Consider the following 27482-nt stretch of genomic DNA (forward strand, 5'->3'; position numbering starts at 1 on the left):
GCAGAAACCCTTATGAGTAAAAGTAGTTGGCTTTGCTCAACTTGAATGCTATTTGCTCTAGCAGAAAAACTGCTAAAGCAGCTTTTCAATATGCTCAACTCCTACAGGCAACACCACCATCCTACTCAGAGTATGCACCTCCCTTCAACAGGATCCATTCAGTATCCAATGAGCCATGAAAAACACAGCTCTCTCTTTCACGTTCCAGCTCCCCCAGTCTGCACCCTGGAGATCAGCACTCTCACCTGAGCAGGTAATGCAGGAGATGCCTTCAGCACTCAGGTTGTATTTCAGGTCTAGCAGCACCTGGATGTTGGTGTCTGGCCGGAACAGGACTGGAGCACGGCTAGCTGGACGGAGGCGACTGGCAAAGAAAATGGACAGGAGCAAAACGAGGAGAAAGAGCCCTGCAAAGAAAAGCCCAGATAAGGGCACGGGAGACCCTGCACAAATCTTCCTCTTATGATATCGTTAGCAGGGACATGGAGGAAGGAGGAGAAGGGAACAGCACTGCTGACATCAGCAGCTGAGATTTCTTGTATTGAGCCCTGTGCTTGGATAACCCCACAGGGACCTGCCATTTCAGATCTGAGCGAAAGGAGAGGGATGGAGAAATCTCCAAGTTCCTCATGAAGTTCCCTTAGGGACTATCTGTTCTGGTGACACTCATCAACTGTGTTAGAAACTATCCATTATGCCTTCTTTCTCAATCTCTTGTCACTAATAATCACAACTTAGATACTGCCTGTGATGCTGTCAAACCCTCTAAAACCCAGGAGGATGGAATAATTTCCTTTCCTCCTTACCCACAATCACCCATCTGCTCTTCACTGCAGACCACAGCACCCAGTGCTCCAGAAGCTCCTGGAGATGAGCTATCAGATGACCTCGGTTGCTCTTCTCCACAGGCAGCTGCAGATTTTCTGGCATCACAGATACCAAGGGAACATCCCCCATTTCCAGGGAGACTAGAAAGAGAGAGAAATTAAAGGCACGTGTCAGTGTCATGAATGTTTCTCATTGCTTCCTGCTCACTTTCACAACATCTCCTTCTGTGATGAGCTGTATGACCCAGTGCTAAGGTGATGGGATGAGACACAGGCAGAGACTCGCCCAGGATGTCATTGGAAACATCTCTGGCAAGTCATTGCCATGTGACAGCTACAATACTAATGCACAGCTCATTCCAAAGCCATGCTTCAGGCTGCTCTTCCTCTGCCAGATCCCACTAACACTGTGCATGGCTACAGGGACACTGTGAGCTTCTCTCTGTGAGCTCAAGCAGAGTTTGTCCCTCTGTTCTACTGAGTGTATCTTGGAGCTGATTACACACAGCTCACCTCTGCCTGACTGCAGAGCCAGGCTCCTGCACGATCCCTTCACTCCAGCTGAGGGATGCCTGAGGAACTGCCCCTTCCCTGCAGGTGACAAACACTCATTTGCTGTAAGGGGGTCAAGGACTGCCTGCTGTGCTGCACAGCTGACACACAAACCATGCCTGGTCACCAGCAAGCTGCTCTGTTACTTCATGAGTAACCTGATGCCCAGGGGCCCTGGAGAGAAGCATTCAGCTGTTTGCTCAGAAGGGGTGATTTCCATACATTACCATTGCACATGTCCCTGGCATACTAAGGAGACAGCTCTTGCCATGCAGAGCCAAAGCACAGTTCAGATCTACAGGGAGAGGGTCTGTGCACTGCCATGGGACTGATGGGCTCCAGTTCCAGCTTGCTGCTAGGTGTGAAAGCTGCTCACTGCCCGCACCACTTCCATCACAGGTTTTAAAAGGAAGAGATCCTAACGAGTTTTAAGAGAGCATGATCCTGTAAGCACCTTTATCTTCAATCAGAGCTAGAAGGAACATCTCCTGCTAACAAGTGATATGGCATTTCTAGGCTTTTTTTCAGATTGCCTGTGTTGTCCAGGCAAGTCATTGCCCTTTCCTTGCCATAGGGAGAAGGTGCTCTGAGGAGGTGATGCCTGAGAATAGCATTCTTTGCCTGCTTCTCAAATGCAATGCTCTGGGCAGTAGGGAAGAGGGGAAAATATCCTGTACTTGAAGGTGAGCTGTCCTGGTGCTAGGGATTAGATGTTTCCTGGCTACATCCATTTGGCAATTAGTAATTCCAGACAGAAAATACAATTCATGTTAGACCCAAGAGGTTTAGCAAAGCAGTGAGCAAGCCATGCATCCACAGCTGCTGCAGATCTCAAGGCAGCTTGCAGCCACAAGAGAATGCAGACCCTACAACCTTCTGTGACAGCACCACCTCCTGCTTAAAAGTAAGGAAACTGAGGAACAATCCAGAAAAGCTCCAGGACAAAAAGGTCAGCGTGCTCACCCTGATGGCACTACGCAACAGGCACATACCAGGCTCCTCCTCCACACTGAGCAGTGGGATGTCATCATCGAGGTAGGGCAGCGTCTCTCGGCCTGCTCTGGAGGTGCCCTCTGAGGCAACGAAGAGATCCTCAGCCAGGTGCAAAGCACTCTTCTTGGTGCACTTCTGACTGCAGCTGGGTTGGGAAAGGGAAGGACGCAAAGGCGTGAGCTTTGAGTCAGGTACCCTGCAAACAGTTACCACTGGTCTCCTTCAGCAAGAAGGAAAACAGCAGCAGCCTGCTCCAATTACTTGGAAAGGCAACAAGAGGCAATGCTGTGTTCTATTTCCATTGCTAAGTGCTGAGAGGTCAGGGGCTGAGCTGCTATGGCAAAGCAGCAGCAGTCAGGGCTGAATAAACAGAGCTGAGCCACACACGCTGGGTGCTGAGTGATGGAAATTTCAGCAGTTCATCTCCCTGCTAATGAATTAAATCAGGCCAGGTCATCTGCACTGCTAAAGAGCAAGGGAAGGGAAACGTGCTGACTTCCAAACAGGAATCTGCATGCACTGCTTGTGCTCGCAGGCAAGAGCAACTCTGGTCTGCCTGCCGTGCTGGGCTTGTGCGTCCACAGCTCAGGGATGAGACTCTGCTCTGAGGACACAGATGGCTCCCATTCTCCATGAGATTCAAGAAAGAGAAATGACTGACATTGCTGAGTCTGCCCCTGAAGTGGCATGTGTGCTTACCCCAAGGGAAATGAAAGTGGGACCTGATCCTTTAATTTTTGTTCTCATCTTTAAGGGTTGAACTTCTTTTATGTTATAGAGACTATCAGCGAATGGGGAAGTCAAGGAGAATGAGAATGACAGGATTGGGTAAGGATTTGCATGCTGTCTTGATCATGTGCTCCCCAACAACTTCCCACTCACAAAACTCAGGGCTCACCTGGTTTGGCAGGAGCTCTCTAGTGGGGACACATAAAGAGTCCATATTCCGAGAGCAGCTGGCATGGTAAAGAGCACAGCCACCCAGCAGCAGGACACAATCAGCGACATGAAGAGTCCAAAATCATGCACAGCTGGGATCTACATAAAGAGAACAGAGAATTGGGATCAGGGAGGGAGATGCAGAGAGACAAAAAGATATCTGGAGGAACCTGAAAATAGCTCATGCTGATCTTAGTCATAGTCAGCAAACTTGGTACGAAGCTGAGTCAGAGCCTGGCAGCTTCCTTCTCTTTTAGGGCCTGTGACAGGAATAGAAAGCCCCCAGTCCCACAACTGCAGCATACCTGAGAGAAGATGTTGGCAGCATAAGCTGCAGCTGTGGTCAGGGAAGTGAAGAAGGTGGCCTTCCCTGCTGTCTGGATTGTGTGGATCATGCGCAGCCGCAGGTCTTTGAGGTGGGTGGCTTGGCGGTAGGTGTTGATGAACACAAAGACATCATCAACCCCTAGGGAAAAGAAAGGAGGGAGAGTTCGGTACTTTGCTCATGCTACAGGGACACATGCTGAGATCCTCATTTCCCCTGAGCTTCTGATCTGAAAATCCCCCACTTACAGATAATAGAGGCAACAGGCTTGAAAATTTCACCTACATTTGTCTCCAATACCTTCCTCTCTTCTGCATGCAGAAGTTATGGCAAGGCAGTGCAGGTAGATCTGAACAAGAACATGCTTACCAATCCCCACAATGACAAAGGCAGCCACACCATTGAGTATGCCCAAGTACTGGATCCCAAAAACGACGTGGTACAGGAACAGAGCCACCAGACAGCTCAGTCCAATACTGGCGATGCCAAAGAATGACAGGAACACTGCAGGAGGAAAGCAAGATGGAAAAAACACCAGTGATGGCCACTCCCAGGGAGAACAGTCACCTCCCACCTGCCCTGCTGGGGCACTGATGGGGCACACTGGGCTCTGAGCCTACCTGAGCAGGAGGTAAGGATGTAAACCAGGACAGCTATGCAGCTACTGCTGATGAAGGCCAGCAACATGTCGTTGTTGAATGTCCTCCTCACTTCATAGTCAAACAAATCCGTCCCTCCATACAGCACCTGGACTTTGCTAGGGTGGGAAAGTGGAAAGGACGAAGATTAGGCAGAGTTGAGTGCAAAGGGAGCAGAGTGAGGGGATTTAACAAAGCACATCATCTCCCCCGGGGCCAAATGACGTCACTGCTCCCACGAACTCTATAAACTGCTCAGAGCAGTGAGAGCAGGTTGGACTAGCTTGCTGCTGGAGATGAAATTCACACACAAGAAGGGAGAAAAATAAAAGCAGGTCCAATATTTTTAGAATTCTTCCGGAGTATGGTGGGTCTGTGGCACTAATAGACTTCCTGCTGTCAGCAAACAGCTTCTGAAGCTTCCAAAGCTGATTCCATCTAGAATCCTAATCATTGCTTTTTATGTTAAGCACAAAGGTAATAACCAGCGGATGCAGGCAGAGTTAGAGCTCATCAGGAACCATATGATTTAGCAGCCTCTGCTTCTGGAAGCAGACTCTGAGCGGAAGTAATCCAAGACAATTTAAGCAGGAGTGCCACAGCACTGCATCATAGGAGACAACTGGGAATCTGAGCCTCAGCCCCAATTCCATTTTGGCTTCTACTGGCTGCAGCCTCAGTGCCAGCCCATTGCTGAGAACACTGCAGATGCTTTCAGGGCTAACAAGAGCTGGCAGCATTTCACTCTGCTTTTGAAGATCAGTGTCCCTTCACTCTGGGAACTATTGAGATTCAGAGCAGTAGAGAGCTGGAGACTGAAAAGCTGCAGTGCCTTCCCCCAGCTCTCTGGATACTGGTCTACCCTTTTTCTTTGACCTCTGGTTTACTCTTTCTCTTCCACAAGCACAGAGCAAAACTCTCTTGAACATGGTCCCTGCAGACCAGGTGGTGAAATATGTCTGCATTTCCTGAAACAGATTTTGCCCACAGGTTGATGTCTTGACTAAGGGCTGTTTCACTCCTTGCATCACACCAGCTGAGGCCAAATTTAGAGCAGGAACACAGAGTAGAAGCTCTGCTGGAGTCAGTGGAATTGAATTTGTGAGATGGGAGCAAACAGACCCCACATCAGACAGACGCTGAGCACAAAGGCAGGCACTAGATTCAATCTTTGCCTTGCTGTCACCATCTCTGATGTCCCTGACATGCTGCTGCAGTAGGAAGTGGCACTGAAGGAAAGCGTGTAAATGGTTTTCTGCTCCTCACTTCCACTCACAGCACTGTGCCAGAGCCCAACTTTGAAGACGTTTTTACTCCTTCCTCCAACCCCCCCTTTAGTGCCACAGCAAGCATTCTCTTCTTCAGCCTCTATCCTTCACTGCCTCCTCCCTGCCTGCACACACCCTCACCTTGTGGACTGCTTGGCCAGCATGGCCACGTAGGTGACGACAAAGTTCTGGAACTTGTGGCGCTGCTCCTCCCAGCGATCCTCCACTGAGTAATAGTTGGGCAGTGGTGCCCCAAAGAGGATCTCGCTCCGCAGCAGGGAGCTCTTCTTGTTCTCAGCAGACAAACCCTCATCTACATACCAGTAGAACTCGGGGTGGGTCATGGCCAGCTCCAAGGACCCTGCAGGAGAAAAGCACCACTCATGTTAGGTCCTGCTGAGCTTTGCAAGGCACGGGGGCTAACAAAGGGAGGTTGGACTGTAGTCACTGACTATGGTAATACGATTAACTGCACATGAAAGAAAAGATCAGGGAGTTAAGACATAAGGAACAGACTCCATTTCTTTAAGAACATCATGAAAACCAGAGCAAGCCAGTTCTGCCTCCAGAACCCAAGGTCCCTTGAGTTCATGCCAGAAAAACTCAGAACCAGGCTCTTTCCTGTTCTGGTAACAGAACTATTACTCACGCTGGAGCAGATGGAGCTCAGCCTTTCCCTGCTCCCAGCATGGCTCCTGGACAGTTACCAGCTACATCCTGTGCTGGGGAGACAGATGGATGCTCCATCCCACAGCCTCATCACACCCACGGCCTTCTTATGATTCACCTCCTCACCACCTCTGCTCTGCTGGAGGGGCATCCTGCAGGTACGGAGCTGGGAGGAGGAGGTAGGGCCTTCCTCCTCTTCTCCTTACAGACAGCTGGTGACTCACAAGCTGCCTTTCACGCTGCAGAGCAGCCCACAGACCTTTCTTCTGTTCCGCAGTGCAGGGAAGCTCATCCCTATTGTCTGTCCAAGGCCTGATACTCTTCCAATTTTTCACGTGAGAGAAGGACTGGAAGGCAACTGTACAATGTATGATTCCCCTTCACTCAGCCTTGTCGCTCGCCTACTGGGGTCTGTGTGACACAGTTTAGTGGGCATGGTGTGGATGGGCTGATGGTTGTACTGGATGATCTTAGTGGTCTTTTTCAACCTTTACGATTTCATGACTCTATGCATGCCCTGACCTCACCAGCCCTGGCCCACAGCACTCAGCTCACCTTGGATATCAGCAAGGTCTTGTCCCATACCATCGTAGTAAATCTTCCCTCCTCTCTCCGTGGGAAAGAAGTAAGTCATGAGGGAGCTGGGAGGGGAACAGTAGGAGTAGGAGCCCAAGGGCAGGTCCTTCAGGACCTCGTGGGGCTTCCAGCAGAACTCCCGGAAGCGAGGGTGATCCATGATCTTACGTTCAACCTCATGGATGGTAACCAGGCGCTCCGTGGTGAAGATGTTGTTCTCAGAGTCCCCCCGGGCCAGAAAGATGAGCTCAATGCGCCAATGCGCGTGCGCCTGCGTGTTGGCACTGATGTAAGTGTTGGAGTAGTCCCAGCGTGGGGCTCCCCTCGTGACACGGGACGTCTCGTTGCCTGGGTGTGGATGGGCACGGGGCTCAAGGGAGCGAGTCCTGCCCTGCGGGGCACTGCGCTTGGCCCGTGTGCTGACCTGCAGGTGGGAAGCGTTGAGGTGCAGCTGTTGGAGCTGCTCAAAGATGAGCCTCTGCAGGGTTTCGGAGGTGAAGTCAGCCAGGTCACGGCGGTTCCTCCCCCACGACCCAAACTGGGACTTGAGGGCCAAGGCGAGCGCGTCGAAGCGCTGCGAGGACTCGTGGTTACGGATCTCAAAGGCGTTGTAGGAGATATCAATGTCCAGCGCTGGGTAGTGGAGGAACATGACAACAGCGAGCACAGCAGGGATGGCACAGCCCAGGAAAAGGATGAAGCCAGCGCAGTATGGGTTGGTAAATATCCAGCCTACGATATTCCAGAAGCCACTGACTGGCAGCGTGACACGCAGAGGCCTGACCTTGCAGGAGCTTTTGCCACACAACAGAGCACCCTCCCGCCTCTTCCTTGAGCTGAAGGCAACCTCTTCGTCCTCCTCATCCAGCCAGGCGTCCTGCAACAAGGGGTCATCCTCTGTGTCCATGTCCAGCACCTGCGAGAAGGGGAGAGAAGAGGTCAGCAGTGCTCCTGCAATTGGGTCACCAGGCCCAGCTGTGGGGTTATCAGGCCCAGATGTGGGTGCAGAGGATCACCAAAGGGTCTCAGCAACAGAGCTGGGGCTCTCCCAACCCTGCACCCTTGACAATACCACATGAGTCCTTTTGGATCACGCAGATTCATCATAACCATTAAAAGAGCAGCTGCTCATGGAGCACCTCATGGTTCATTTAACAGAGGAACTGGAGCAGGAGGAGTTCAAACAACAGTCACAGGGCCCTGTGGGGCTCTGAGGGGCTCTGCGTGGCTCCAGGGACACCAGCATAGTGATGCCAGGGGCTTCACAGTGTGTTAATTAATTAGAGAACCTGGTTCTCATGCTCAGGAACAGCTCAAGCTACTAGATGAAAACACAAGAGACTTTATGTCTTCTCATTAAAACAGACAATAGACTTTCCCCCAGGTATTCATAGCTGCATTTCCCACAAAGCATGCACTGTACACACATAGGAAGCTCACAAACTTGTGCCTGCAGACGTGGATGTCAGCACAGACTGATCCCACAGAGCTGTCTGTGACCCTACCGGAGCCCCATTCAGCAGAGCAGGAAAGGGAAAGGCTGAACGACCCTGGGGTCAGGCAAGGATCTCCAAGGGAAATCTCAGCCCTCTACTGTTTCTGGCTGTTGTTAATGAAGTGGTACAGAACATCCAGATTGCAAAAGCAGACGCAGCCCCCAGGGAGCGAGCAAGAAACTCCTTCCTGGAATAGCTTGCACTTGGGCAGGATAGAAAAGGACTCAAACTGGGAAGTGCTCCCTTTGCTGAACTCTTAGCCTTCCCTCATGCCTTTCCTTGCTCTTTCCAGCCAGAAGGAAGCTGGCTGGTTCTGGGCTCCATTATAAAATCATACAATCATTAAGACTAGAAAAGAGCTCTAAGATCACCAAGTCTGACCCCAACCCACCCCACCACATCCTTCAGTGCCACATCTCCATGTTCCCAAGACCTCCAGGGCACAGCGGTGGTCCCCAAGAACAACAGCCAGCACAGTGCCATGCCTTCCTACAAAGCCCTCAGCCCTCTCCTGGATGAACACATTCAATTCTTCGCTCCGCTCTGAAAGCTGCGAGCAATTTACACACAGGCCAGAAGCAATTTAAGAGCTTTACTCCTTGCCAGTGTTTCTATTAAACAGGATTTCTATCTGCAGGCAGATGAATTGCCAGCTCCCCTTAACTCTGAGTCCTCAGGAAAAGCAAGGCAACAGAAATCCTCCCAGGCAGAAGAGGGATGTGCAAAGAAGCAAGAGTCACAGTGATCCCTGACTGAGGGCAGCCTGGAGGAAGCCTATGGCTTTGCAGAACAGCTGCAGGATTTATTCTGCTCTGGATAGCATCTGTAGGACAGCACTGCCAGCCCATGGAGAACCTTTGAGCTCAGCATCCGTGCTCCTACCCACACTGAGGGAAGCACCAGTGCCCACCAGTGGCTTTAATCTGCAGCTGGAATCGCCTCACAACACAGTGACTTCCACTGCACCCAGCTGCCCTTCCTCTCGCAACCCTGGGCTCCCCTTCAAGAGAAGGGAGTCGCTGCAAGACCTGATTAAGCACATTTATTGTCTTTTTAGAAAGAAAGAGAGGTAAAGGGCCATAATAATTTCCCATTTATTGAGCTACTGAGGAGAAGGAGGGAGAAGATTGTAATCCTGGAACAAAAGAGCCTGCATGTGACAAGAAAGGGAAGCAAGGGAGACTGAGGCAGTAATGAGCCACCAGAAGCAGTATCATGCCATTGTCTTTTTTAACCACAATCTAAATCTTCAATTAAAGGAAGAGGATCAGACCTTAGGTATATCTTCTGGCTCACCCCACTCACTCTTATGCCAGGTAGGCACCCCCAACACACAAAGGCCACAGCATGCTACACCCTATCTAAAATCTTTGTACAAATTCTGATGCAAACCCCAGTGCATCAGATGCTGGAAAAGCCCCAGGATTGTCTGCACTCACATCAGATCTGAGTCAGGGCTGTGGAGGGCTCACGCCGTGCTCCTGGCAGAAGGCTGTGCTACCCTGAAGTGGACAGCCTTGCTCTGTGTGCATCTGTGTGCATCCTGCCCTGGTTCCAGCACAGCTCTGAACTCCCTTCAAAAGAGTTTACCGCATGATTTGGCTGCAAAGCCAGACACAGCCCACTTAGCATTGCCCCTGGGACTCGTCTGGTTCTACCGCCTTCGTCAGATCCTGCCTGGGTCAGGATGAAAGCTTCTGCAACCCAACACACTGCAAATGGAATCGGCAGGGGAGATAAACCCTGAAATCGGCCAGAAGGAGTGAAATGCATTTTCTGTGCTCGAATTTTACTTGGGGCTGGCCTCGTTTCCCTCCCCCACCTCCCATACTACCCAGGGATGGCCAACGCTGAAGCACGGCCCAATTACTTTTTCACTTTCAGGATTTGTGCACCTAATCCTGCAGCTCCAACTAAAGCTCTGATTTACTTTTGGGTTGGAAGGAAAAGAGGGTAAGAATGCTCCCAGAAGCTCTTTCTTCAGAGCAGAGGCCCTGACAGCCTCCTGGGGTAGGCACTGAGATTTGTTGGACTTCCCCCTGCCCATTCCTAAGCAAAGGGTCACATAACTGCTCCAAAAGCAGGCAGGACCCCGCAGAACAAGCAGCCAAACCTCCTGTAAATGTTAACTGGAGACCCCCCACTGCCCCTATGTGGCATGTTCAGCTTCCCAAGTTCATGCCATTGAAGGCAGATGGGGCAGAACCCCACAAAGCCATGTTAGGGACAGCTCCATTGTAGCCTGGGGTTCTCCACTAGTGACTGGCCAAGTCTGATGTAACTCCATTTACTACAGCCCTTTGGGCCCAACCCATCAGCCAATTGCTCACCCGTCACATTGCATTTTTGTTTGGCTGTATGCTGGACATTTTGTCCAGAAGGATATTATGAGAAACAGTATTGGAAAGCTTCACTGAAATCCAAAATGATAACATGAAAACACAACCACCGTTCACACTGAGCCCTCTGGGCTGGGACTGACAGGCAGTGTCAGCACGCAGCCCAGATGCCACAAAGCCTGAAGATGTGGGCTCAGAAAAGCCATTGCAGAAAAGAGAAACGTGGCCATGAAGAGACTCACACCTTCCACTGGCACACCCACAGCTTTATAGAAGGGGCCAACAACGCCAGGATCCAGCTGACAACTTGCTCTGCCTCTTCATGGCCATGGCAGCACTGTGGACCAGACAGAAGATAAAGAAGGTCTCTTTGTCAGAGCTATTTTTTTCAGTAGCAATGGGCTCTGCTGCCCAAAGGAGCACAGAGGCCACCTCACACCAGACCTGAGCTCCACTCTCAGCCTGAACACTGGGCATCAGCCCTGCACAGCCCAGGGGATGGCTGTCATGGATGAACCAAGGATGAGAGGGACGTGGCTAGCAGGCAGCACTGGCTGCAGGTGGACGGTTGGACTGGATGATCTGAGAGGTCTTTTCCAACACTGATGACTCTATGATCCTAACACCTCCATCTCTGCACTCCCTGTTCAGCAATTTAACCAAGGCATCCCTCATGCCTTGCTGCAACCTCCCAGTCTGACTGGAGTAATGAATGAAGCTTTTAAAACACTGCAGGGCTATGGAGCACAGGGTTGAAATAACGACGTCTCCTGTGAGCCTGGCAGATAGCAAGACAGAAGGGACAAACCCAAACCTGGGAGGGCTAAGATTAGCAAGAATTTGGCAACTGCCTGCAGATGGGGGAATCCAGCTCAAACTCCATCAGCCCTGAGGGTGCTGTCACTCGCTTGCACCCCAACCAGGCAAACCACCCATGATAATTCTTTCTTTCTGATAAATTCCAGGATAGAAGAAAGTCATTGACAAGCCAGGGAGAGGCAGTGACAGATGAGGAAGCTAATTACATCCGACCTGACTAATTAATGCCAACTTTCAGATTAAAAAATCCTCACCAGTGTTCCATTTCAATTACTCAGTTGTTCCTTCTTAGAGGAAAAAAGAAGCCCTGTGCATCAGCGAGCGAGAGAGAAAAAAAGGAAAGAAAGCACAAGGCTAGAAGGGGAGGGAAGACAATTTCTGTAATATGGGAGATTCCTATCGACAAAATAATTAAACTTCACATTTGTTTCTCCCGTGGGCAAAGCTTTCGCAGCACAGCCAGCAGCTCTGTGATCCTATTTGTATTCCTGAAAACTCGCAGAGTTCCTACCAAAGGCAGCTTTCGGCCCCTTTATGAGCAACGTAAAGTTCCTCTAGGAAGAAGAGAAACGGGCTTTGTGCTTGCAAAATCATCCTAAGAGCATCCAGCTGCTGGAAAAAAGCCGCATCTCTAATGATGTGCATTCGACAGCAGGGATGGACAAAGAGCCTCCCAGGCCCCGTCATGCTGAAGGATGCAGCGCTGAGCTCTGGCCACGCAAAGTGGCTGCAGGGCATCATTAATGTACATCCACTCCAAAGCAGTGCTCTGCAGCAACGCTGAGACTCAGGACCCAGAGTTTTCCACTGTGCCTGTGTCCACAAGACTGCTGGGGAAGCACTGGTTACACAAACAACAAAGAAGGGCTGTCTCGGGTCCCTGCTCTCCCTTTATCAACACAGCTGTGACCGAGTGCTGCAGTGCCCTCTGCCAACACACACAAGTCTTGCTGCCTTTCATAAGTGCAAAAAATGAGGCAGCAGGAGGTACGAGGTGCAACTTCTGGCCCCCTAATTGGAGGTCTGACTTACAGAGGTGCTGCACTCCCAGAAAAGCAAAGCAGGCTCAGGACATCTCACACTGGGCTCCTGACCCTGAATCTCCTGGAACTCCCCTGCAAACAGCAGCTTAATTCAGCCTGAGGACACAGCTCAGAGCCGGTCTCAGTGTGATACAAGCCTGGAGATGCACACGATACTAAAAGATATTGGTTCCACTGCTGCCTGGGCTGCCTCCTCCATTATTAACCAAACAGATCTTTTCCAGCTGCACAACACAATGCAGTGACAAGGTTTTCATCTCTTTTCTTTCTGGGCCCTTTGCATTTTCCCTTCCCTCTTTTAGAAGATGCACAAAACCACTGCCTGACCTCAGCACTTTGCAGATCAGAACGACATCAGGACCCAACAGTGCTGCTGGGATTGCAGTGTAACGATGGGGAAGAAAAAATAAGTTCAACAGCATGATTTTATATATCTACACACAGCTCTACTCTCTGCAGTTTTCCATAGGAGACAAGGTAAAAGATGGGGCTGTACGGAGGGTGGAGGACTGGCAGAGCCCCTCAGCTTTGTGCAGGAAATCAGCACTAACTCACACAGTGCCCCTTTCTGGCTGCTAACTATCTGTGCCCTCACAGAGGCTCTCACTGTGGCCCAGAAAAGCACCTGGCAGAGGAAGGAAGCAGTGGGTTCCATTGACCTGTGCCACTGAGCTCTCCTGACAGCACCTGCCTGCTGCTCCAGGTGCCTGGCGAGCACTGATTAGGCCTACTCATAATTACAAGCCAAAAACAGTGAGGAAAGATTAGCTGCAAAGTCAAGCACTCACCAGTCAGGAAATGCCAAAATCAGGGCTGACACAGCATCCTTAATTTGCTCCCCTTCTGCAAACGCTTTGCAGTGCAGTTTTTCTTCCAAGCCCAGCACCCAAACACGGGGGCTCTGACCTCTGCCAGTGCATGCAATGGATGATGCTTCCCCAGCCCAGCAGCCATTCGCTGCCTTGTTCTCTCCTCATTGTGCAGCGTGAGGTCTCACGCCTCATTTCCTGCACGCTGCTCCAGCCTGGTTGCTCAGAGGCACAATTATTAATTTCCTCATGAGCTTTTTCAGCGCTGCCTCTCCCGACAGTAGCTGAAGGCTGAACACACAGAGCTGAACCCAGCCATCTCTGAGGAGGGGGTGGTGCAGCACCCATCTGGCAGGTGCAGGTGCTGGGGAGATCAGGAGGATAAAAGAGAAAAAGAAGAGACATTTGTATGTTTGAAACAACAAGATACCCAATTTCTTAGAGAGCGCAGAACGGCACAGATGTGCAACAAACTGCAAACTCCACACTTTGTTCTGCAAGCATAATTTGAGCGGAAGCATCAAGCGTAACTGTGCAACATAACCTCAGTGCTGGATAAAGACATCCAACCTCTGCCATGAGCCCATTTCATGAAGCTGTGTTAACCGCTGCCCTGCCAGCCCGTACTTGGGACACCCTGGGAATGCCTGTGAGTGACAGAGATGGCACAGACATCAACTCCTCCAGCTCCTTTTACCTCTGGAACAGCCACGAAAACAAAGGATGGGCTGGAAAAAGGGAATGCAATGTCAGCATATGGAGAAAAAGGAGAGAGAGTGGTTGAAAAGGTGTGATCCACACAGCAGTGTGCAGCAAAAGCAACATCTTGGTTGCTTTCTGAGATTGTAGGAATCATTACAGTCAGAAAACACCTCTCACACCCCCAAATCCAACCCAGCCCACCCCCACCCTGCCCACTGACCACATCCCTCGGTGACATTTTCCAAAGGACTCCAAAAAAGGACACCCACAGCTCCCCAAAATGCTCGTTCCAAAGCACTGCCATGCTGGCACTATTTACAGAAAGAGGTCACTGGGGTTTGCTTGCATTTGTTGCCCCAGAGGTAAACCAACACAAGAGCTTGACTAACACACATGAAGGAAATGCATGCCCTGAGAAAATAATTTGCTCGTGCTTATTGCAACTAACGACTGTGGCTGCTGGCAGACACCTCCTTGCTTACAACCTCAGGAAACATGCCTTGCAGCCCTGTGTTGTGTTTACCACCTGAGCTCCTCGCCTGTGTTAACAATAAGGCCCTGCTGTCACCAGGCACGTGGCACACACAGGCACTGAGCAAACTGAGACCAGTGCAATTCAGCAGTGACTTCCCTACCTGGAGCAGAAATGACTTGGATGCTGTCAGAGCCCCAGCCACCTGCTGCTGCTGAGCCAAGGGCTGCTTTCTGGCCAGCTGAGTGCCTTTGGGTGTCCTGACTCAGACTTCAAAGCACCCTGGATTGCTTGAGAAGCAGCCCGTGCTCAGCACCTCGTTAAAGGTGTATGGATTCCCACGCTCCTGTGTCTACCACTGAACACCTGTGCTGGGAACAAAGCCTCTACAGATCATTAAATACAGATGGCTGCCACAAGCAGAGCCTTGTGTGCTTGTCAGGGAGCATCACTCAGTCTTTGGCAGTGCAGAACAGGGATAGTGAGCATGGTGGGGATGGGTTGGTTGGCTGGACTGGATGATCTCAGTGATCTTTTCCAACCGTAATGCTTCCACGATTCCTAGGCCCCAGAGAGCATCTACAAGGTTCCAATCCTCTGGAATAAACTGCAACACCCAAAGCCTGCATGCTGTTCTTCTTAAGCTTCCCACACTGCTGCCAGCCCCTGTCAGGCACTCATTATTCCAGCCCATGCTCAGGCTCTCCAGCTTACATCACCGTGGGCACTGGCACTGCTCTGTGCTCAGCTGCATGGCCCCCAGCTCCAACCCTACCCCCCACAGCTGCTCCCTGCAGCAGGAGGAAGCACGAAGACAAGGGCTGGCTGTGCGCTCTGCTCCATCTGCAGCCCCCAGCAATAGTGTGCTCACTGTGCTCCTGGACTAACCCCAATGTCCCCTCCCAAAGACCCCTCTCCAGAGCATCCTCATAAGCTGCTAGTCCATTCCTGAAGAGGAGGAGGGCAGTTTCCTTCTCACCGTGTGTGCTGAGTGGGACAGCAGAACAAAAGGTAACTTGGAAATGCAAACCTATGGCGTGTTGGTCTCTTCTCTTGGGTAACACTGACTGGACAAGAGGTGATGGCCTTAAGTTGCACCAGGGGAAGTTCAAGTCAGATATTAGGAACTCTTTCTTCTCAGAAGAAGTGGGGACACATGGCACAGCTGCCCAGAGAGGTGGTGGGGTCACTGTCCCCAGAGGTGCTCAAGAACCATGAAGGCGTGCCACTGAGGGATGTGGTCAGTGGGCACGGTGGGTTGGCTTGTGATCTCAATGGTCTCTTCCAGTCCTTCTTGCCAACCACAGAACAGCCAATTCACTTCCACTTATTTCACTCCAACATAAACAGCACAACTGAGTTTAAAAGAAGATATTGCAAGGAATGTTCCCCTCCATGCTGTGGTCTTCTAGGAAGAGGAGATACGGGCTGAAGGTCCCACTGCACATGTGTGCCACCCAGATGGGCTGCAATGCCTCACAATGACAAAACTCAAGGTCTTGTATTCTCAGTCTCACGATTATTGACCTCAAGAACTTCCAGATTCACACCAGGGAGGCTGTAAGGACTACCATCTGTGGTGGGCGCACAGCACCCATGGCTTTTCAGTCAATTTGGTTCTTCAGCACAGCCTTCCACATACCAGCAAGAAAGACGGATGAGCAATCGCAGAATCACAGATTGGCTGGGCTTGGAAGGAACCTTAAAGATCACCCGGTTCCAACCCTGTGGGCTGGCTGCCCCCCACCAGCTCAGGCTGCCCGGGGCCCCATGCATGGCCATGGGCACCTCCAGGGATGGGGCACCCACAGCTCTCTGGGCAGCAGTGCCAGGGCCTCATTGCCCCCTGAGTGAAGGAACAAAGACATTCCCATTGCCATACACAGACCATCGCAGCTCTGTGCACTGAGTTGAGCTAAGAGACACAGCCCCTTACTTCTGCCAACGTCTGGGGCTGGGTTTTTGGTGACACTTCATCCTGACAAGCTGGGTGGAAGTAACTGCAGCAAACCCTGCTCTACTGTCACCCATGGAAATGTCAGTCCTGCATAGCAGGGGCTCACCAAGTTGCTGTAGGGGGCTCTCAGCAGCCCAGAAGGTTGGACCTCAGCAGCCATACATCTTTCTTACTCCCCCTCTTCTCTCTCCCTGAAGCGTATGCAGCTTGCTGCTCTCCTCCCATGGAAACCCACTGCTTCTGGAATTAGATTAATTAGCACCGCTTTTGCATCTTCTCAGGACAATTGGAATCTGGAAGTGGAAATGTAAAACCCACAGACTGGAAAGGCTTTGAGTGCTGCAGCTGCTGGCTCCCAGGCAGGACCTGGGTGAACACGAGGTTTTCAGAACAGTGGGAAAACTTCCTGAAGGGAGATGAGAGGGGATGCCTCTGTGCCTGAGCAGCAAGGCAGCAGATCCCCTGCCAGTACAAAGGGCTTAAAGCTTGCTGCCAGCTGCAGCATCCATGCAGAAACTCACATTAAATGCTACCACAGCTCAGTGAGCACAGTCCTGCAGACTGTTAGCAGAGGAAGGGGCCAGCTCTCGGAATAAGCAAACAGGCTTTAATGACACATTAATCTCAGGGAGAATCCAGGATGCTTCCTAACGCAGGCAGGAGCCATAACAAAGAGCTGTTAGTCCCTGAGCAATGGAGGGAAATACTGCCGCCAGCAAAGCCATGCCTACAGGATGCAGATGGAGGCCACTGCCACAGACCTGAGAGCAGCACTGCCCCTTCTCCCTCCCAGCACAGACTCACAGAAATGTCACTATTTCTAGCACAGTTCAGCAAGAGGCAGATCCAGCCCACACCCCTATTCCCTCTCTGCCATCAGGAGCTGAGGGAATAAGAGCTGAGGGAACACCAGCCATGTGAGCTGCAGGAGCTCAGGATTGTGCAAGGAAACCATGCAGCCCAAAGGCTACCAAGAAACTGCCACCCAGCAAATGATCTGAGTGTTTTAGGTGATGGCTCCCCATCCCTTAACGCATCCCACACCTCTCATCCACAAGCTGAGATGTTCCTTGTGCTAACTGCAGGACCAACTCCTGCAGTTCCAGCACTGAAACAAAAACACAGGGGGGATTTATGGCTTGACAACAGATTTTTCTAGCTTTCCTGCTGCAAGTCACATCACCTGCTTCTGAAGGGCTTGTATATCGAGAGCTGAAACCCAACTGAATCCCTTTGTGATATGCCTTGTCCCAAAGCCTTCTGGCACACACAGTCAACCACAGTCTGTTCTTGTGATCTTCAGGGACTCAGCTCTGCTGCCCCATGCTGGAGTGGAACTGCAGGTGGCCCTTTGGAAAGCAGACCCAGTTGGCTGAGGAAGGGAGCAAACTCACTGCAGCCGTTTCCCAGATGAGTCAGAGGAATGGAAATGCAGAGCAGAGCTGGTGGGGATGTAGGCAGGTGGTGCACACACAGAATGGTTTGGCCTCATGCGTGCAAGATTTGGATCCAGAAGGAATCTACAACGCATTGCTATATGAGAGAAGAGAGAACGCAAGAAATAGCAAGAGGTCTGTAAAGGAAATGTCATCACAGTCTTAATCTGTCTCTGCCACTTGCAGAGCAGCTCTTTGTTACTGGAATCTAAATAAGGTCACTCTCACATCCACAGAAATGTGTGCTACGAACCCTGCATCACTGCTGGGTAACCCCCCCAACCAGTTGGTTCTGTGCAGCAGACTTACAGGAATGAAGCTCATTTTGAATTTAAGCAGTGCCACAGGGGATGAAATATCACTTGCAGATGGATCTTGCTCCTCGTTGTCACAGGACGGTGTTTTACAGCTCCCTATGGTGTTGCTGTGTTTCCACCCATGCTCTGTGCACAATTATCAGACACTCAGTAGAGTTCAAGGCACTGAGAAATGCTCAGTGGGTCCCTGCAAAGCCACAGTTTGCAACGCTTGGGCCTTCAGTTTGGAACCTGGAAGTGCTGGCTGCGTGCACTGGAACGAGCAGCTCCCTGCACGCCCCAGGAAGCAGCCCAAGCTTTCCAGCAAAAGAGATTTAGCTTTCAAAACAAGCTGTTGTCTGTATTGTCCAGACTCACCACCCTCTGTTTTATTTAAGCCCACTGTTTTATTGAGTCACTTTCACGCTCTCGTGGGCCTGTCTGCCTCTCCATTTCAACTCAGCCATAAAAACTGGCCAGGCTTGGTGCCTGAGCTCCTGGTTGGAGTGCAGACGGGAGGGTGCAGGGCAAGGTGGAGGGGAAATGTGGGGATAGAGTTTGCCCAATTTGATTTACGAGCAGGAGGCAGGGCTGTGCTACGCTTATGGTGCAATTTTGGGCCATATTCCATCTGAGTTTGCAGCCCCATCTTCTGCAGGAATTCATTTGCCTTGTTAAAAAGGGGAACAAAAAGACAAACGATTCAATTCGAGGAATCAAGCATGCTGCATGTTCAGCAGTACCAAAGCAGCAGAGAGGATTAGGATTTTTTTTAATTTTTTTTTTCTTTATAAATGGTTTCCACAGACCTTAATACAGCACTCAGAAGCAATTCACTCCCAGCTCCTGGGTACAAAACAGAGCCGAGAAACAAGTCAACATACAGCACATCCCCCGAGGAGCAAAGAGCGCCTTGCATTTGTGCATCATACCAGCTTTCATCAGAGACTGCATAAACCCTTTGCAAACACCTATCAGATCCAATCTCCTCATTCCTCTGGGGAAACAGGGCGGATTAGATGCAAGTTTACCAACGAATTAAGCAAGGCTGCACCGTCGAGCTCCAGTTCTGCTGGAATTGAGCCATAAGTTTTGCTGACTTGAACAGAAGCTAAATACAGACCAGGCAAGTCACAACCAATGTTGCTGAATGGCTCCTTGTTTAACTGCCACTGGGGGAGCAGCAGTGGTGCCCACAGCTCCAGCAAGCACTCACAGACCAGTGCCCAGAAATGAAGCGTCCAAAACTCAGAGCCATTTTTACTGCTGTGACCTTCCAGATCTGCTCAAAATCATTTCTGGCTGCGCGAAAACAGGACCCAATTCCTCCCAGACCACTGCTGTAACAGCCAGATTCCCCAGTGCCTCCCACGTTCTGTACCACCATGCATAAAGGACTTCACACCCAGCAGAGGTCAGTTATGCTGACACGCAAACTTCCTTCTCTGCTATTGGGTCCAGCCCCAACCCACCCCACCGTGCCTGCTGACTACATCCCTCAATACCACATCTCTATGGGACCTCCATACAGTGACTCCCCCACCTCCCTGGGCAGCTGTGCCGGTGCCCAACCACAGGGCAGGATGCTGCTGGCCCCCCTGGCTACCTGGGCACACTGCTGGCTCACGTTCAGCTGCCTGTCAGCAACCACCACCCCCAGATCCTTTTCTTCCATGCATCTTTCCAGCTCACCCACACGGCCATCCCAGCAGGCAGATCCCGGGATCACATGCACACAGAGGGAGTGAGATCACAGCCACTGAAGCGCTAACATCCCCAGCCTGAAGTCCGGGCACAAAGTAAATGGTGCTCACCTCTTATTCTCCCATATATAGAAGCCAACAGTCAAGATCAGCGGCAGATAAAAAACCAGACGACTGCCAGTATGTCTTTCACCCCCCACAGACACATTGGCCTCTCCCCCTCCTCTGCTATTTATGTAACCAGAACTGCCTTCTATTCAGGAGGAGCCGTTCTCTATTAACAGAGCTTGGCAAAGATGGGGAATTAACTGTGCCAGCTTGCAGCCTGCTGCCTTGAGGCAGATGGCAGGGAAAGCATCCCAGCCTTGTTCCCCAAACCGTTCTCCCAGCAAGCAGAGAGAACTCAAAACAGGAAAAAAGGGTCAGGTGCTGAAGGCTGCAGCCATCTGGGCAGGCAGTCCAACCCCCCCGCGGAGGCAGCTTGCAGCAGCCATGGCAGAGCAGGCACAAAGAGACCCAAAGAGAAGCGTGAAGATCCAGCTGTAGCAAAACCCAAGTTCTTGGAAAAGGAGAGCATCACAGAACCACAGTTGGAGTTGGAAGGGACCCTAAAGGCCATCAGGTCCAACCCTGCACTGAGCAGGGACACCCACAGCTGCATCAGTGCTCACAGCCCCATCCCCTGACCTTGGGTGCCTGCACATCCTCTCTGGGCACTCTGTGCAGTGCCTCACCACTCATTACAAAAAACTGGTTCCCTCTATCCAGTCTAAATCTCCCCTCTTCTAGTTTGAAACCATTTCTCCTTGTCCTGTTCCATTTCCCCTTGTCCTATCACCCCAGCCCTATCTCACATCTATTACATCTTTGCAACATGCCTTGCCAAACTTTTTTTCAGTATCTGTGTTTTTAATGCTCCAGTGATGAATCTTTCCTGTTTTTCAATACTACAGAAGCAGGACTCAGAGGCAGCACTGAGGTCTCAGAAAACATCTGTCCTGGGGCTGCAGAAGACAGCTATGGCATCGTGATGGGCAGCAGCACCCCAAGTGATGTTCTGCTGGGTGCTGAACCAGGCTGGGGGTGGACTGGTTAAAGCCAGCTAACCACAAACTGAGATGTATTATGAGCTGGGGTCAGCGGGGAGCTGACTTCACCTACAGCTGGATGAAGCTCTTAACTCTTACGCCGTCCCTGAATTATTCATTAGAGGCCAGACACGGCAATCCATACTCACACTGCGCTTCATCTGTCCTTTAAATTGACTTACATTAGTCTGAGTCACAGGCACCACAGCACTCCTTAACAGCCTCCCCGAATGCAGTGCAGCTATTCATGAGATCAGGTGCTCTGCAAGGAATGAGGCAGGATCCAGCCCTTAGAAAAGACATCAGTAAGGCCACAACTCAGACAGAATTCACCCTGCTAGAGCTGCATCAAGATGAATGAACTTGAGTAAATCTGTGCGAAATCCATCACTTAAAGAGATGGCCTGTTCTGTGGCATCACAGGGGAGATGTGAGGGAGAGCTGAAAACTCATCTTTCATCGTTGGGCTTCATCACGAGGTCTGGAAGTGCAATCCCAGCCCCTGGCCATGCACTCACAGAGATGCACACCATCTCAGGGCTGTGCTGCCCTGCAGACAGAGCGGTGAGTGGAGGGAAGCACATCCAGGTCTCTGTGACAGTGCAAGGAACGAGCAGGCTGCTTGTCACCAAGGGGTAGCAGCACTGCTGTGCTGTGCCAGCCCTGGCACTCCCACTGCCCCAAGCCCCAGCCCACCCTGCTGCTGCCACCCCAACCAACAGCAGGTAAACTTGCACCACTGACCTTATGGAGAATCATGAAGGTTGGAAAAGTCCTCTAAGATCATCCAGCACAACCCCAGCGTGCCCAGTGCCCACATCCCTCAGTGCCACATCTCCACACTGAACACCTCCATGGACGGTGACCCCACACCTCCTGGAAATGCAGTGGCACAGAGAAATAAGCCACCTCTCCACACAGTGCCACAGAGAGATACAACAGGGCCTGATTTTTTCAAATGAACTAATCTGTTCAGTCCTCGTTTATGTCAGTGCTGGGTAAGATTAGAGGATTAAACCAACTGTATGCTAAATACTGTGTGCTAAAGAGAGCTGTGCTGGGATTTGGTACGCAGAGATGGCAGTGACATCGCCCAGAGCCCGTGCAGCAGGACCTGCTCAAACTTCAGAATTCACAATCACAGCTTATCCAGATTTTCCGTACGTCGAGGTACGAACTCCGATCCCTTTCCAGCTTCAGTCAAGCTTACTCACTAAGCACTTGGACCCAACAGGCAAACCCTGCACAAGCAGCACTTATCCCAGAGCGCCGGCATCACGAGAGGTTCTCAGACATGCTGTGCTTTTTGGGGACACAGAGTGGGCATCGTACCCTCCTGCAGTGCCACGCCAGATCTCACTGCACTCCATACAGTTCCACACACACATCTCAGCTGCCCCTGAACAGCAAACACTTCTCGTTGACAGTGCAGAAATGACAGAGACGGAACTCTCAAAGTTGTCTTGGAGCAGAAGCACTTTTTCTTTTGCCCTGACAAAGGTGCCTGTGATGTTTAATTCATTAACATGTAACAGGCAGAAGATCTTGGGAGAAGCAGCCATGGAAACAGTGGGTATTTAGAGAAATGTTGGCACCTAGCAAAGGTTTGCTCCCAAACATTTGAAAACTACGAGATTTTCACCAGCGTGAAATCCCTCATTTCCATTTCCTGCTTATCATTAAGGTTGGAAAAGACCACTGGGATCCCCAGGGCCAACCCCACACCACCCCCACTCACCACATCCCTCAGTGCCACCTCTCCACGCTCCCTGAGCACCTCCAAGGATGAACTCCCACCCTTCTGCTCTGCCCGTACCAATGCATCGCTGCTCCTTCAGAAAAGAAACCTTTCCTACTTCCCAAGCTGATGGCAGGGCAGCCAGGTGCTGTCACTCCGGCTCCCTGTGATGGTGCCTCACTCCAATGCTGCACGGAGGCAGCCGGCACGACAAGGGCATCCATCTGTCAGCATAGCTGACAACACCAGAATGGTGCTAAATGTAGAGGCAGGGACTTTCAGCTTTTTAACCCAAGGATGAATTTGGCCCTGTACATTTCAAACACTGAGTCATAATCTTCCTCACAGCGGGTGGTTGGAACAAGGCTGCTTCCCAAAGGCCAGCCTGGTTCTCACACACTGCACTGTGCTGCACATTGCTCTGGGCTGCCTGTCCTTTAGATTCCCCCACGTGTACCAAGGTGAAGTGGCTACAAACACAACGGCTGCTTTCTCCTTGAGAATCCCTCTGCTGTGACATGGGTACCCTCCCTCCCTAGCAGAGTGCATCCCATGAGAACACAGCAGGTGCTCGCAGGGGCAGGGGAAGAAAAGGGGGATGGATGTTTTATTATATTACGCATTTCTATTCCACCTTTGTTGTCTCTTTCAGTAGCTCATGTCTGTTTTATTCCAGGCTCGGGGCCCCATCAAACTCTCAGGCTCCAAAGGGGTAAAGAAACCGACCGGATGACGCCAACCTCTGAAGATGCACCCAACGTGATAAAAGAAGTGCAGCTATTGAAACGTCTCCCTTCAATACGGTTATTGTGTTGCTAGGTTTCCATCCAGACACACAGCTGAAAAGAGCAATCAAAGGAAGCTGATGCTGCGGATAATATCTTTATCAACACTTCACAAGGTGGCTGGGCAGGGAGAAGGGTCCCCTGAGCAAAGTTCTACCGGTGAGGATAGAGAACTCATTTCAAGAACTCACCCACGTTTTCCTTTGAAACTGTTTAAGAAAACAAAACAACAACGATAAAAAAAAACCAAAACCCTGAGCTTTTCTGGCAGCAGCTCCGTGTGTGCACGTGTGGCTGTGTGGGCACCACGGCTCTGTTTATTCTGCCATTGGAATCGCAGCAGCCCTCCTTCCCCAAGGCACAGCTCCTCATCCCACATAAGCACAGTCTCTCCTCAAACCGCCACGAGGGCACTCAGCCCATTTAAAGGAATTTGCCCGCACATCACATGAAACCCCAACAGGGGATGCGATCCCCGTAGCTGCATGAGCTGCTAAGCTGCACACTGCTGTGTCTGTGCACAGCAGCACAAGCAGCTCGGGATGCCAAGGATGTGTCCGAGGGGCCGCAGCCTCCACCTCATCCTCCTCCCATCTCTGAGCATTTTATCAGCACCCACAGCCCAGCAGCTCCCACCCCTTTCAAGCACTCCACGCACTTTCCAATATCTCAGTGCTCTGCCCCTCAGCCCTGCTCATTTCGGGGATGTGGTGAGCAATGAGGGTCAGCAAGGGCTGCCCATCAGACCACCAGACACACAACACCACGGCTGGGTTTTCTATAGGTTCTCTGTTTTCTTTCTCTTCTTCATGCTGGGTGACTTTGGAGTGCGACCGGAACAAAAAGGGCCCCTGAACCGGCTGTGCACAGGGACAGTCCCTGAGCAATGCGGGGCTCCTACAAAACGACCCGGGCTTTTTAGGTAGGAAAAGCTTAATCAGTACAAAATAGAAAGGCCGCCCTGCACCAGGGTGCACCACGCATCTTCTGGACGTTGGACAGCAGCTGTTGGGGGAGGTGGGGTAAAAGAGGACCCACCGACACCCCCGACACACAGGGACACAGGGATGGGGCAGCTCAGTGCTGGCACCCAACTTTTCCCCCTACAGAGAAACACGGCGCCGCGGGCGCAGCTCAATGGGCTCATTGTGGAAACAGCCTCCGGGGAAACGCTCTCCTTTGTGCGTATTCATCAACTCTCCCGTGCTCGAAGGGAAAAAGAGTTGGCTGAACACACACAGCCGAGGGATTTAATTGGAAATAAAGAAAGAAAAGGGGGGGGGGAGGGGTAGAGGGGGCTAGGGGAAAAAAAAAGTGAACTGAGGAAGAGGAGGAAAAGGAAAGAAAAGGAAAAGGGACTGCGAGAAGCACCGCCCGCCCCGCGGCCTGGGGAGCGCAGCGGATCGCCGTGGACCCCCCCGCAGAGCCGCGCCGCGCTCCCCCCGCCCCGCACTCACCTCCGCAGCCGCGGAGCCGCTCTCCCCTGCAGCGCTCCCTCCCGCAGCCCGGTGCACCCCGCCGCCGTCTCTCCTCCTTTCCTTTCCTTTCCTCTCCGCTCCGCTCCGCCGGGCTCCGAGCGCGGCCCTCCGGGGGGAGGTGGGGAGGTTGGCCGTCAGCCCCCGGCGCTGCGCTGCGGTACCGCGCGGTGCTGCGCGGAGCTCACCGAGCGCTGCCGCCCCTCCGGGCTGCGGGCGGCGCTGCGGCCGCGCTATAAAGCCTGCCCCGTGCGCTGCCCCCCCACCCCGTCACCCCCCGCAACCGGCGCCGAGGAGGGCAAACCCCGACGGAGCGATGCCCGGAGAGTGAGGTGATGTCGGGAGGAGGGAACGCGGTGCGATGCGGCTGAAGGGGCAGCACCCCGAAGTGTCGAGAAGTTGCGCGGGCAGCGCTGCGGGTCCCGCTCCGCGTCCCGAGGTGTGCGATGTACCGCGGCTCCCCGGTACCCTACCGGAGAGATAAACGCGTTCCGAGGCCGAGCTGTGCGGCAACAAGCCCGGCGTTCGATTGGAATCGATGGGAATCTGCACAGCCGGAGGAGATTGACTGCAGACCTCTGCCTCGGCTTTCGGGAGTGCAGTCATAGAACCACAGAATGGTTGGAGCTGGAAGGGACCCTAAAGGCCATCAGGTCCAACCCTGCACTGAGCAGGGACACCCACAGCTGCATCAGTGCTCACAGCCCCATCCCCTGACCTTGGGTGCCTGCACATCCTCTCTGGGCACTCTGTGCAGTGCCTCACCTCCCTTCTTCCTTATATCCAACCTGAGTCTCCCCTCTTTTAGCAGGAATCCGTTTCCCCATCCCATCTCCACACACCCTGCTGAACAGTCTGTCCCCTTTTGCTTACAGCCCCTTTAGACACACGGGCCGCTCTCAGCTCTCCTGCAGCCTTCTCTCCTCCGTGCTGCACAGCCCCAGCTCTCAGCCTGTCCCCACGTTCCATCAGGGAGCATTGCTGTGGCCCTCCTCTGGATGCCCTCCAACAGGTCCACGTCTCTCCTGTACTGAGGAGTCCTTGATAAAGACATCCCCGACTACAGGGGCTTTGCTCTGTGCTGACAGGAGGTCTCTAATGGCTGCTGCAAGCCACACTCTTGCATTTATTTATTGGTTTTGGAGAGAGGGAGAGAAGAGCTGAGTCTCAGTTCCCCCATCCTTGCCCTGTTCCAGAGAGGCCATAGGACAACATGGGTACCATGTGGGCAAATTGCTCAACAGCTGCCTGATGGGAGCAGCTTCTAATCAGGCTGTATTAGAGAGCTGACCTGAGGCTTTTCTGCCCAATATTTGTGCTTATTTGATTGTGCTGAGGATATCTGCCACCCCACTTTTTAGACAGATCTGTCCATTAAATAACAAACAGGGCACAGCACAGCACAAAGTGTCCATCACTGAGCGTCTGCTGGTGTCATCGTGTTCCTTCTGATGCATCACCCAATGCGAACAGGAAGCCAGGCAGACAAAGCCAGACCATCATCTTCCTTGTAGGCTCCAAGGAATACAAATTTAATGAGGCTCCTGGAGTAAAATTGCATTCCACCAGCTTAGTGCATTTCTGCCAGTGATGGAGGTTTCTGCAGAGGAGGTGATGCTGATGGGTTAGCAGTTTTGTTGCAAAGTGCCAGCGTACAGTAAGGGGAAAAATCACTTTTCTAACTCTGGCAGCGATATGAGGGACAGGAATCAATCAATCACACAGCAGAGCCAGCAAAGAGCAGGGAGGGAGCAGCATGGGCACACAGTCACACAGCTCCTGCTCACCTCACAGAGCCATAGAATCACTAAGGTTGGAAAAGACCTCTAAGATCATCCAGTCCAACCCCAACCATCCCCACCATGCTCACTGGCCACACCTCCATGGATCCTGAACACCTCCAGGGATGGGGATGGGGACTCCACCACCTCCCTGTGCCAATGCATTACCCAAGAGTGCAGATCTGCATGCCTGCCTTCACACTTCCTTCCCCTCTCCTCAGTGCTCAGAGCATTGGTCCCCAATCACGACCATTTTCTTGTTGATGTGCTCAGCAAAACAACTCGTGTTGCTCATATGAATAAATAGTTCATTACCAGCTTACATCAGCCACGCTGAGTGTGTTTTACTCAGGCACACGTAAGAATTGCACACAAGCAGCAGTATCTGTGCACATAAACACAAACTGTACCAAACTGTAGGTACGTTTCTCACTCATTTCTCATCCATTGGGGTTGGGAAATGGAAGGCAAACATCTTCCCCTGTATTTGCACTTTCTGACCTTCTCATTCCTTCAGTGCTGCTTTCCACACCAACATCAGCCACCGTCACCATCCCACGTGCTTATATTTATGACCCCTCTTTGAAATTCTGACTGCTCATCTATGCAGAATAAAACTACCCAGGCAATCTTTCCAGCTCAGGTGCTCATTACTAAAGCATTAAATAATGCCAGGCAGGCTCTCTCAGGCCTTGTAAATTTTATCTGGGGGCTTTCAGCTTCCACAAGGTCTATCAGTGCCTGATTGCATGAAGG

At 51.7% G+C, this 27482-nt stretch overlaps 1 protein-coding gene across 10 annotated transcripts in view; it reads right to left on the bottom strand.

Moving 5' to 3' along the window:
• DISP3 (dispatched RND transporter family member 3) overlaps positions 1–27482 on the bottom strand; it is a 116776-nt gene that overhangs the window by 12516 nt on the left and 76778 nt on the right. For 8 of the 10 annotated variants that reach the window (XM_048967603.1, XM_048967602.1, XM_048967608.1 and 5 more), the window contains 9 exons: positions 6767–7703; positions 5684–5903; positions 4257–4393; positions 4006–4140; positions 3617–3777; positions 3271–3410; positions 2372–2517; positions 807–968; positions 246–407 (listed from right to left, as the gene is read on the bottom strand). In XM_048967603.1, coding sequence (XP_048823560.1) covers positions 246–407; positions 807–968; positions 2372–2517; positions 3271–3410; positions 3617–3777; positions 4006–4140; positions 4257–4393; positions 5684–5903; positions 6767–7703 — 2200 coding nt within the window. Of the gene's footprint in view, positions 1–245; positions 408–806; positions 969–2371; positions 2518–3270; positions 3411–3616; positions 3778–4005; positions 4141–4256; positions 4394–5683; positions 5904–6766; positions 7704–19848; positions 21214–24927; positions 25147–27482 lie in introns of those variants that run through there. The other 2 variants (XM_048967610.1, XM_048967609.1) reach the window with 2 other exon arrangements.

The sequence above is a fragment of the Lagopus muta genome, chromosome 21, assembly GCF_023343835.1.
Source record: "Lagopus muta isolate bLagMut1 chromosome 21, bLagMut1 primary, whole genome shotgun sequence".
Taxonomy (NCBI): Eukaryota; Metazoa; Chordata; class Aves; order Galliformes; family Phasianidae; genus Lagopus; species Lagopus muta.